Source organism: Echiichthys vipera, assembly GCF_963691815.1.
Source record: "Echiichthys vipera genome assembly, chromosome: 9".
In the NCBI taxonomy this organism is placed as follows: domain Eukaryota; kingdom Metazoa; phylum Chordata; class Actinopteri; order Perciformes; family Trachinidae; genus Echiichthys; species Echiichthys vipera.
This window is the reverse complement of record NC_139834.1, coordinates 25872592-25885680: the sequence shown is the minus strand read 5'-3', so window position 1 is coordinate 25885680 and position 13089 is coordinate 25872592. Positions and strand designations below refer to the sequence as shown.

General features: G+C 44.1%; 1 protein-coding gene across 8 annotated transcripts in view; it reads right to left on the bottom strand.

Moving 5' to 3' along the window:
- The window catches only part of agrn (agrin), a 256975-nt gene that overhangs the window by 156011 nt on the left and 87875 nt on the right, over positions 1 to 13089 (bottom strand). For 2 of the 8 annotated variants that reach the window (XM_083920023.1, XM_083920025.1), the window contains exon 1: positions 1154 to 1895. The exons of the other annotated variants lie outside the window; for them this stretch is intronic. In XM_083920023.1, the coding sequence (XP_083776149.1) occupies positions 1154 to 1319 (166 nt within the window). In that variant the 5' untranslated portion in view covers positions 1320 to 1895. Of the gene's footprint in view, positions 1 to 1153; positions 1896 to 13089 lie in introns of those variants that run through there. 8 annotated transcript variants of the gene reach the window in all.

Below are 13089 nucleotides of genomic sequence, written 5' to 3'. Positions count from 1 at the left end.
TCTGGCTGAAATTGATTCTGTAACACGGCAAGGTTACAAATGAACCTTCTCGCTCCTTGTCACCTACATCAAGCAATTAGACTGAGAAGGAGGGACTGACAAAGATGATAGAAATACAGAGACCTAGGAAAAAGGCAGACAAGTGCAAAGAGGTGCACCAAATGTAGTGGACTTTGCCTCGAGCTTGGCACGATAACAGACTAGTCAGAAGTCACAGAGAAAGGGTAGACATGCTACAGCAACCATGGCTAAAGAGTATTAACGAGCCTCTCCCTTAAATGTGTTAACACTTCAACCCCAATTTGGCGGCTTGAAATTGACTGTGCTTATTTACGTACTGATTACGATGCAAGTGATTATGTGGCACAAGTCTTGCATAAATAACAGCTTAATAACAACATCTTTGGAGAGCTGGAGGACTTTCACCTTTAATACACTCTAAACTGACATGGCACTGAGAAAAGGACTTTTGTTCTTATGCTCAGGGACTTCATGAAGTCATGCTGTGGAGGCAAACGATCAAATATTTTTCTGATAATCTCTTATCAGAAAACTCTTTGACCCAAGGATCCACTGAGACGCTCACCATCAAAACTGCCAGCGGTATCTAAGCCACACAAAAATGAGGCTCTTAATGAGCTACTGTACTTTCAATAGAGGGACAGGAATAATGCAGTGGGGGCAGATGACCGGAGGGGTTGAGGCTTTCCAGGCCAAAAGACATGTTTCCATCTTCTAAAGGCATTTTGACGCCATTTAATACTTTATCCCCCAGTTCAAAGTAAATGCCATGTCTTTGGAGAGGAGGTATGAAGCAATTTCTCAAGCCTGCAGACACAAAAAGAAGACAAGAGGGGGGCTGTGACTTTAGAAGTCCTGATGTGCTGGTGTATTTCAAGTGAATATAAGGCTGTCATGAGAGGTAAAGTGAGCCTGACTTTTTAGGCGGGGATTTGCGTTCGACAAGGATGTTCAATGCAAAAACTGTAGCATGTGCAATGCAAATAATTTACTTCCTGCTAAATTCAGTTTAAAAGGCTGTGCCAATACTTTGAATTAGGAGTTCATGGTAAGCATTTCATTGTCTAGCAGTGACCCATACGTTTAGATGTATTGAACATAAAAATTGTGTGTTACTGTTGAACCAACGTACAGTTGTTGAGGAACAGGAGCACCGCGAAGCCCAGTGTAGAAGTGGCCAGCAGGATCAGGCAGATGTTGCAGGGGATCATGAAGTAGCGCACCACCAGGGACACCTTGTGCTGGTACCTGCGCTCCTGCTCTTGTGGCGGGGGCGAGGGATAGTGGCACCCGCTCATGCTCCACTCCAATGACCCCCTCCCCTCCAGGGTGGAGGAGATGATGGGGCGAGGAGGGCGACGAGGGGTGCCCAAAGACCCGTTGGAAAAAATGATGGCGGCGCGGTTGAGGGCAGAGGATGAAGATGAAGATTAAATGAAAAGCAAAAAAAAAAGACGCGTAATGGCCGGTGTTTCAGCTGCGGTTCCAGCTGTGCACCCTGGCGTGGACCGGGTGACTGTTTCTGTCAGAGAATCGCAGCAGAAAGCTTTTAGCGGTTTCCAAGCAACACATTTTTAGAGATAATAACATCCATTTGGGGAAAGAGGACAGACAGGGGGACACGGGTGTTGGACTCCTACAGCCCCCCACCTGTCCACACAACCTCCATTCTGCTGTGCCCGCTAAGTAAGAGACAAACTAATGGGCTTGCAATCTGTGACTAGTGTGTGTGTATTGAAGTGGTTTATACTTACAGTGCAAACATGTGTGTGAATTTAAGTGGGTGGTGATAACGTGCGTGTAAATGTGCGTCAGTGTGCTTTTGACATGTGCGTGTGTGAGCTGTACCTAAGCCAGAAATGTGTGCGTTAGGATGTGGGTGTTTTGAATTGTCAAATATCCACACGGAAATCTTCCAAGCAGGCAACAGTAAATCCACAGATGGAATCCGTTGCTTTCTTCCCAGTGACCCTGACTGGAAATGAGATGGACGTGAAAGAGGTGTGGGGATGCAGGCTCCTAGAGCACTCCCCCCTCTTCCCTTGTCAAAAGCCTTTACACACCAAGCCAAGGTCTGGTGCTCACAAACAACACGTGTCACAAGTATTTCCCTAAGAGATGACGGCTGAGCATCTTTTTTAGCCTCCCTGTGGCTGTTCCCTCTCGGGGCAACAAAGGTTAGCTGCTCTCCAGAGCAATGATTTTCCCAGAGCGCCTCTAACTCAACAAAACTGCTCCGCTGTATCCACCAGAGACTCACTCCTTTGGCTCATGTTCTAGAAAGCTCTGTCAGGGTGAAGATATATGCCACCACGGCACGTAAGATCCGTCCAAACCTGACACCGTCACCGGAGCAACTTGTGTCTGCTGTGGCTTGATTAGCAGGATGGCTGGGAAGCAGCTGGCTGCTGCTCGCTAAACCATATGCTCCAGGCTTCACGGAGGTGGTTTGTTTTTCCTCCCCTTCTCTTTCTGCGTGCCTTCCACGTTTTGGTTCAATAACCTTTATTCCCGGTCAGTCTCATGGAGTGGGTAAGCAGCTGCACCCCCCGACCCGCTGGTGCACTAGGGGCCGAAAGCTGGCCAGAAGAAGTGATGAAATACGGGGGAAAAGTTGCAGAGGAGAGCGATCGCAATTCCCACTGGACCTGTCAGTGCACAGCCGTCTTCTCCCCCAAGCAGCTATAAATGAGTAGCAAAACACAGAGGAAAAGAACGGGGAGAAAAGCCTGTGTGTGATCAGAAATCAACCAAGAAGCTCGAGGCGGAGATTTGTTGGGCTTTCTTCCCTTATTTCAGCACCCTGACAGAGAATCCCTACCAGATGATGAGAGGAAAGGGTTTTCATTGCGCCCTGATCCTCGTAAGACTTCTGTTCATTTATCTTCTTCTATTTCTGCCTTTCAGGAAAGAACTTGCCCAGTCTTTTTCTTTCTCTCTTTGGTTCGTCAGTTGCTCTTTTATAGCTTCCTCAAACATCCAGTCCCTTTTTCACTGTCCAGAGGCGCTCCCTGTGTCCTGGCTGCAAGGATTTATGCTCCAGCTTCTCCTCCGTGTGGATCCAACATTCACTGGCAGCCAAAACAACAAATTAGGCTCCGGGTATTCATAGAGCGCTTAATCCCCAGGCAGCAGGTAGTGGTCCCAGTGTCAGTGCACTCAGTCAGCCAGCTGAAGCAGAGAGGAGTGAGTCAATGAGAGAAGTCAGCAGGCACAGAGAGAGAGCGCGAGAGAGAGAGAGAGAGAGAGAGAGAGAGAGAGAGAGAGAGAGAGAGAGGAGAGAGAGAGAGAGAGAGAGAGAGAGAGAGAGAGAGAGAAGAGAGAGAGAGAGAGAGAGAGAGAGAGAGAGAGAGGGAAGTGAACGGGAGTGAGTCTTGGCAAAAGGAAAAGCAGCTCCTTACACTTCGGTCCACCTTTCTTTTTTTCTATTGGAGAAAACAGCAGCGGCGTGTCGCTGGTTTTCCAAACACTCTCCTCCTGAGCGCTCCTCTCTCAGCCCTCAGCCAGCGGAACGGATGAGCACATAATGAGAGAGAGAGAGAGAGCTAGATAGTGCAAAAGCGCGAGAGAGAGAGAGAGAGATGGGGGGAGTGGTTGAGGGGCCGTCTTTAACAAAGGCAGCGGGGAGGAGGGGTTGGAGTTTGGTGAGGGAACAGGAAAAAAGAAAACGAGCGAGAATAAAGGCTTTGGGGAATAGTACTCCAGTCCTGTCAGAGTGGGGAGGGTGGGCAGCAACAGTGCAGCAGCAAAACAAAAGAGGGCTACGGTCTTGGGAGATGTCAACCAACTCCTCCATTTGTTTATAGCCTAATCAAAAGAAAGTCTCTTTTACAAGAGCTGGAGAATTTCCACGAAGATTTAATGAGGCAAACTGAGAGAAAATAGGCCTGCGGAGAGAGGGAGGGAGGGAGCACAACTTAAATGCATTAAAGTCAATCACATATTGATATCTCCAAACAGCCTAACCCGCTTGTTTTTGACCGATTTGTGCCACCAGTGCAGAGGCAAGCCTGGGAAACTCCACATGCGTTCCACACTAACAAGCCGGCATTCGATTAATTAACAATCCTATTTGGAGCTTTAATTTCGGACCTCATGACAACTGGCAGTAGATGTGTAACATGATATGGCAAAAAATGAACATTCAGCAGATCTGGCAAATGATCTGAAACATTTGCATCCACTTTATATCATGATATATTTTTTATAAGCAATGCATTGCTGCTCTTCTATTTGATAATGAGGTCAGAATAGAGAGTTTTTTACACAGCGTTTTAGCGAGACCCTGCATCAACATCTACTTTGAACATACTCAACGACAGCAGGCGCCAGATGCAAGGCGGTATCTATCATCAATTATTTATGTTTTTTCACTCTCTATCTGTGTCTCCGTCTCCATCTCTGCCATCCCCCCTACCCCCCACTCTGTGCTTTACACAAGGGTGCGCACGAGCATACACAGTGGTGGTGATGCACAGAGTGTCTGCATCCACAGAGGAGTTGCATGAATGCGCACACAATTGCCTTTTTCTGTCTGACAGAAACACACACACACACACACACACACAGCAAAATGGCTCCTTTATTCAGCTTACGAGCTCACACACTTACACTACAGTACACTTTCACACACACAGGTATGTGATCTTGCCTCTCCCCAGAGTCATATATCTCTTTTGACAGCATGTTCATTCCGAGGCCTAAGCTGAGCTCTGTGGGGGAGACTCTAATGCGAGGGGAGCCAAGTTTTTAAACCGCCTGCTGTGGGTCAAGAGTTCACCCGATCATCAGCAACACCACTCACTCGGAGGTGCCCCCCCCCCCTCCCCCCTCCGGACACAGCACCCCAAACAGTCCACATCAGTTCTCACATTACATGACAAAACCTGATTGATGGACTGACAAAAAAGAAAAAGGAAACAGCTGCTGTCTCATTTGCTGCCTCTCCTTTATCTCCCTTTTCACTTTTATTCATAACTGTGTTTTTATCATCACGGCCATTGTCTCAGCAAGTGTGAATTTTTGGTGAAGCAAGGGGTCAAAACAATCCCAACGTACATAAATGCATAACAGCAAAACGTCACAACATGAAGTGCCAAGTTTCTCCCAGCAGAGGGTGCTAGGGAGTCGGCCCGGCACTCTTCTCTGCCGCCGCACGACCCAAATAAGATCTTCAATCGACATCAAAGCTCAGCTGCTTTGATCCATATTTAATGCCACAAGCAGCGCACAAGGTTAACATCTCTCTCTGAAGGCTTTGAAATGGCAATTTCCATTAAGAGGCCAAAGGAGCTGCTCTCTTGTTTAATGGTCTGGCAGGATTAAAAGTTGAGATGTCTGTGCACATGCTCGTGGGTGCTATTCTTTATGCAGCGGGTGAGACATTTGTCAAGTTCAATAACAAATTGACAATGATGCTTCAGTCAAAGTGTGTGTGCAGCCCCGCACACATCCCGGTCTTCTGGCTGGCCGGCGTTGATCTAATTGATCTAAGAGGAAACTGGTGTTGCCTTTGCTGAATGACAATTTCTCCTTCGAAAGGCCAAAATGATTCTCGTGTGAAAAAGAGATTACTAGAGATACTTTTTAAAAATAAAGAAGAAAATCAACCAACATCTAGAAAATACATTGGAAATGTTCTTTCTTTCTGTATCTTCTTCAATATATTTCACATACAAGTTAAATTGCAGCTGCACTGCCACACGGTCAAGGCTGAGATCACAAACAGTAATACTTTTGTAATCTTGCGATGATGAATGGATCCAGACAGCATCGTTTTGTATCTTTAAGCTTGAAGTTTCTCGAGCAGTGCGGGGTCAGTGCCCTGACATAAGATGCAGGAGATGTGAATGTGTGTGCATTTTCCAACTGAACTGGCTGAATGTACCAATTCTCTAAAGATTCAGTATGATTATGTGAATGCGGGATCATCATCCTTTCCCTGCGGCATAGTCAACATCCGCAGAACTCTCTCCTACAGGCAGCAATCAAAGACATAAATATGAAATTTGCATTAACTGCATTTTAACTGCGGTGCTGACTCACAGAGAGTAAAGGTGACTACGCTCCCAAGGGGTGAAATTATTTTTAGAAAACTGCATTTTCCAGTTCTTTACCAATAAAATCAACACAAAACACACAGTCGTTCTACCTGTAGTGATGATGTCGCCAGGCTCAGTGTTTTTTAAAATACTATACTATATTTTCTTTTCTATCCTGGATCATGAAGTTCTCCAGCTGAATTTTTCATCATATAATATGTTTTTGTATATAGAGCTCAATCGCTAAATGTGACAACAGCAGCTTTGTACGTTATGAAATCCCTGCTGATGAATACACCAACACCCCATTAGAGTGGGATTCTGTCCATTTTTTCAAAGCCGAAGCTATCAAAAGCAACGCTGTTGCCTTCACTAATGGCATTAGAGATCATCTTTTCCTGCTGTCCATTGTAAATGAGGGTTTTAATGATGTTGATGAATAAGAATAAAGTCTGTTAAAATTTAGAACAGATTTAGTAATTGCCTGCACTAAAGCCCGTCTACTGACCCTCAACTATTCATGTGCACTCATTCCCAGAATAATTCACTGTAATATTTGCCATGTTGTCTTTTGGTGCATGTTTATGTTCAGCAAATGATAAATCTGCTGCAATGAGGGTTATTTCAGCCAAATGAGTCTCAAAGCTCAATGAGGAGCTATTGATAGTTGTTTTCTGGTCTGTATTTATATGGCGCTGCATTACATCAGTAGACTGACACTTATGAGAAATATATCTAATTCCACAACGAACTATATATTCAAGGCCATAAATTCCACTTTCAGGGACATTAGGCCGACAACAGAAGGCCATGTTGAATTCTCCATGTGCATCGAGCCGTGCAGCCGGGCTGGTGGAGGGAAGCCCAGACTTCTCACCCAGTGGGCTACAGCGGTGAGATGCTAGCAGGTGGGCCAATTGTCTCGCTACGGTATTAACACCAATCATCATAAGTCAGACTTCGCTGCAGCATCCAACAGATTCCCAGACTTCCCAGTCATCAGGTGTCTGAACTGAGCAGCACTCTTCTAGCTACAAGGGTGACCAGGGCCTCTCGCAGCTGTGCATGCCGAACAGCATTAACCTCTGCTGAACTGGTCTCAAGAAAAAAGGGAGTGAGAGGAACGAGGACCGCTGATGATGAGGGATGAAAAAACAACTTCTCTGGCTACTGTTATCATGACAACCATGTATCAAAGCTACAACAAATCAGATAAAGTACTTTATTCTGGAAATACTTGTTTCACAATTCTGTAAACTAAAAACACTAGGGAGACAAATTAAAAGAAAAATAAGCTTCAAGTGTCTTAGTAAGGTTTTGTGCCACTACACGCCTCCAGAAAACATGCTGATTGTCGTAGAATCTCCAAGACTTTAACCCTTGTGTCCCGTGTGTCCAGGAAGGATCTACATTCTTTATGTTTCATTTATTAATTTATTTGTGTTTTTCCACTGATTCGCCAACAGTTAATCAATGCAATCTGGCTCTTACAGCAGACTAGAGGAGTTAAAAAGCCCAAGACGGTCTGCCAAGTCTTCATACAGATCCCAATTGACCTAAACTAATTGTGAAAATTGCCCTTTTTGTAAGTCAAAAGATACAAACATCAATCACAGATTTCTCCTATCACATTTTAGCAGCCCTGAATATTTAGACAATGGACCTGGACTTAGAGTATATAGCGCTTTACTAGTCTTCTGACTACTCAATGCTATTTTAAAATACTTGTCACATTCGCCCTTTCACACACACATCCATACACAGAATGGAAGAAGCAGCCATGCAAGGTGCCACCTGCTCATCAGGATCTAATCTGATCATTCACATGCACATTCACACACTGATGGCACAGCCTTCGGGAGCAAATTGGGTTCAGTGTCTTGCCCAAGGACCCTTTGACTGGAGGAGCCAGGGATCGAATCGCAGATCTTCAGTTTAGTGGACGACCCGCTTTAATTTCTGAGCCCCAATAAATTCTAAATCCTGCTTTCATGACATCACTTCTTCTGAGTCAGTGCACGATGGTACTATTGTGCAGTGTTGATGTAAGTGTGACAGAGTTCCCACACGAGGTGGGCTCCACACAGTGTGACTCACACTGTGACACACTGCCCAGTATCTGCTGTCAGCTTGGGTGCAGTACACTATGACGCTGAGAGCAGTGAAATGCAGCCCACTGTTGATCATGACTGTTCACAACATCCATGGATTACAACGTTTGGCTCATCTTGACATTTGGAATTTAAGTACAGAATAAGCCTGATCTGTGCATGTTCACTTTGTTTGGACTGCAGGCCAGTCCTCTGGCTGATGCTGTTTAGCCATCCACACAGCAGTCTCCAGTCAACATGATCCACCTATCCAAACCCTCCACTTTTGCCCACATTAGCCTCTTCCTCCCACATCTTCCTACACTGCTGTGGCCTGCTTTTTCAGCTTACTCTTAGCCAGCTCTTAGGCTTCATCCAGGACCTGTCTTATGCTGGACATGCAGTTGCCTCTCATACGGCAAAGATGATATTCCTCACCGCCGGGCTCATCTGGAGCCAGAAGATGGTGATCCGAGTCTGAACTCTGATGTTCTCGGGCTTGCTGCCCACTGAACCTCCTCCTTCCTTTTCCAAAGGTCTTTTCAACAAAGAAGAACTCATTCAGGAAGGAGAAATTCATTATTAAACAGCTTATTTTCCTAGCCAGTCCCTCCTGCACATCCACAACAATAATGATTATAGGATGTAATATTCTCCCTGCACTACTGCCCTGACCTGTTTGTCCACATTGTCAGCACTAACAATTTCCCTTAACAGCCAGGCGGGAAATTATTCCAATGGACAGTTAAATAATGACAAATAATGACATAAAGAGAAAAAGCAGAAACAGGAGAGTGACAAAAAAAAGAAAAGGTGGAAAGAGGAGAAGGAGAGCAAGCTGGCAGATCGAGTGGAGAGTGACACTTCTCCATGCGGCTGGCATATTGAGCCAATTGTGGCAGCAGCGCAGGAAGGCTAGGAGCAGGGAATCAGGGGAGGAGTGGCTGGCTCTTAAAGCCGATACACAGGGAAGATGGAGCTGAAGGATGATACAGATGTCAGGCTATGGCCAAATCAGCCATCTGTCATGGGGAACTAGCCAAGTCACACTGGCCCCGTCACGGGGAGAAAGCAGTGTGAGGCTCGTGAGGACCAGTCATTATGAGCTGAGAGCCGTTCTTGTCCTTTGGCTGATTCCCAATAGCAGCTAACCTTGCATTGGTGTAGACAGGGCACAAAGACACACAAGCAGGACTAGTTAGAATACATAACATCAATACCTTTAGAATACCGTCTGAAAAGTGTCAAACTTGTAAAGTTGGCACTGCTTCTTCAGATTCTTTAGAAACTTTAGAGCAGTTTACCATATATTATGAAATTAAAAAGTTGAGTTATTCGAACTCGTATGATCACGAGGGTGTGTGCAGATGTTGTAGCTAGCAGTGTATGTGTCTGTGATGTTTGTGTGACAACTCAGACTGACTGACCTCAAAACTAGGAATTCTCTCTCTACATGTATTAATTTGAGTCATAAAGCAATTGGATACATGCAGATTTTATTGTTTGCACATTTATGTTGTCTTTAAGACCTAATATGGAACTACCTCTATGTTGAGTCCGAACAAACTTTGAGGCTCTGAAAAAAGCATTGTTTTGGTAATATCAGGTATTATATTGGCATCGACCAAAAATATTCAAATGATCCCCAGCCCGAGACTGAAGTAAGGAAATAAAGAGGAGGTAGGAGAATTGTGTGTCATAAATCAGGAGTCAAAGTCAAAGATACAGCGAAGTGTAATTTCAAAAGCTCAAAATGTTAAGGCCACTGGGGAGATGCTGCTGCCCACAGACGAGGAACCATGCCAAGACAGAAAGGGATTTTTATTCTGTGCAAATAAAAGGTTTCAGTTATTTAATGAGCAGCATGTCTGAAGCGGAACATTGCATGTTGACTCGAACTCGAAATAGACTATTTTAGATTCCAGCTCCATCAAAGGCCTTATGTTTTATACTGTACCAAAAATCCCTTGTGTTCTACATCAATAATCCTACTTTTTCCGAACACATAATTATTGTAGCCTTCTCCTTTGAGTGACTATAGCACGCCGATCAACACATATCGCTGTGACATATTCATACTGTACACAAAGAGATTTACCTTTTGACATCAAAGCTGACAGTGACAAGCTATTACTGTATACAGTGGGATCCTTTCATGAGCATTTACAGTAATGAACACTTTTCCTTCTCTCTCGCACCGTCACTGGCTGCTGCCTGCACATCGAGCTGAATCCTCTTAGATAGAGGGCAGAGAGGGAATATTAATTGGCGAGCAATACCCCCTTGTTGAGACGCAGCCCATAAATGAAACGGCTATAAATTATTTATATGCCTAATCAGACGCCATGCGCTCAAGTTATTCTCTCAAACAAGACAGCCTCTGTGCTATTCCTTTCTTCCCTCCTAGTAAATAATGCTAGATCCTTTTTGGTGAGAGTGCAGTCAGGAAAGGCTGTGTGCTGGAAGTAGAAGACTAATGAAAATACGGTGCCACAATGACGAAATAGCTGTTTTCTAGCTGCAATCAGAGTCAGAAAAATAAACGACCCGCTTAGCACCAGGTATTAAAATGCATCCTGCGTTTGGAGGCTTTGATTCTGACAGACAGAAAACAGATAAAGTTCAGGTATAAATGCACACAAGGCACACTTACTATTAGCAACCAGGTGTGAATAAAATGAGAATGATCCATGAAAAATGGCTGCAGGGAAACATTTGGACAAATCCAACCGGTGAAGGATTTTAATGTGTATACAAGCAAAGCATTTAAATCAGAAGTCAATCAGTCACTGAAAAGAAATAACAATTTATAAAACAAGATTAACTACAAGTGCTCCAAATTAAACAACAAAGTATGTTGCTTGTCCATGACTACTAGAACGGCAGATGGGAGCGTTTTGTCATCTGACACCCCACTCAGCAGGATGACGGGATAAAAATGATGAAAAACAAACCCATTGATGAATCACAATGGTTATGGTTTGGTTGGCACAAAAATGATTTGGTTTGGCTTCTTTCGTTGTCATGGTTACAATCATATGGTTAGGGTTACGTAACGATCGTCGTCATGCTTTAAAGAAAAACATTTTGACTGTTGGATGGAAACAGCAAACAGGAAATAAATCGTTCATGTTTAAGGCTGCATTGACACTGCCTCAGGCAGCTCCGGGAATTCGCCACAGGGTTGTGCAGCCGTTGGTGGCGAGTGTCACTTAAATGGCCCATTTGTGTGACGTGATGACCTTTAACCCCCTGTATGAGGAGTAGACTTTACATTTCACAATTATTGTTTTCCATCAGATCATTGTAAGGATCTCAGCTTTTCCGACCGCACTTGAAGGCAGAAAGAAAGACACAAAGATTAGCTTTGTGGTGTTACAGACAGCTGTTAGACACACTACTGGGCGTTAAAGTGCTTGTGTTTCATTAGTTTTTGTTTTTTAAAAACTTTCTTGGGGCAGTGGTAGCAGCAGAGGCAGCAGAGGCCGCAGTGTTTACCGTTTACTGTACGGGACTCTCACACTGCATCAGCCGACTCTCATCGCTGGTTGCATGATCGGCCACCACGGTGGGAGACTGTGTTTCTCCAAAAGTTGAATCAGTCTCAACTTATTCACCACTGCAGCCGAAATGCCCAGCCCCCATTCAAAATGAATGGAAAGACTTTTGTTTTTTTATCTGAGGCTGTGTGAATGATGCCTAAGTCCAAAGCTTTGTTGACCCATTCATCCATCCTGACCCTCCTACGGCTGCTAGAGGACTCATTTCAATGTAAACATATCATTTCAGGGCACTTGCTGACATGACTAATGCTGTTAATCTTGGAAGGGCAGTCCCTCAATGAAACCTCTAAGTCGACTTCAACATAATTGATTACGAGTTGAAGAAGCAATTTTAAAATGTAAGTTTTGGGTATTTATATTATTGCATTGGTATTTTTTTTAATTGTTTTGCGACATTGTTTTAGACTAAATAGTGGTCAATTTAAACAAAAGTACAACAGATGAATAGGGAGAGGTGTTTCACCCCAAAACTTAATTTGCTACTTTATAACTATTTTTAAACAGTGCAAAGTTGTTGTACAATATTATACATGTATATGTTTGCACGACATCAAAAATAAATCATTTGATGAGCTGAATATGAATCAGCAGTTTCAGTCATTTAAACTTCAAGGCAAGACTCAATCTGGATACAAGATGCATGCCAGCCGTTATGACCACCACCACCATTTTCAACTCTCCTGCTCTTGGTCTCCTGAGCTCATGCGTTATCTATGTCAGGGCTGTCAAATGTGGTTTGCACTTAGAAGGAAACCAAACCAAAGGCAGGAAAGAGTGTCCTCACTAGCCACACAGAGCAGAGCCACCTTCAGACTCCTCCGCCCGCTGACTGATAAACAACATTCCCTCCTATAACCCTGAGACCAGCTGTCTGTCAACCGCACAATGCTCTGAGACTCTCAAACACACACAGTCACACAAGATACGCAGTGACTGTGCATTCACACACAAGACAGAAAAAAATTACATTTGTTTCTTCAAATGCCACGAGGTGCTGCAGGGTTAAAATAAATGGTCTGCCAAACATTTGCAAGAAATAAAAGTAAACGGGAGATGAAATGAGAGGTTCAGTGTATGTTTTATAATTCCTTCTTCAAAAACAGTTTAAAACTGTAAAAAAAGAAAAAAAAGAAAAAAGCCCTGGGAGAAAACTGCACAGATATGCAAGAGCCAGTTTAATGGACTTACTGATAAGTCTTTCATGACCTCAAGGGGTGTGGGGATTCACGGATGTGAAAAATATCAAACTATGCCATGAAACAGTCGATGGCCCGATTATGAAGTTATGAACCGGTTGACTAAGCTTAGCTGCTTCTGCAAATCGTCTCCGCTCCACTCTCAAAGTAAAAGGTCAACGCGAGACTTGCATTGACG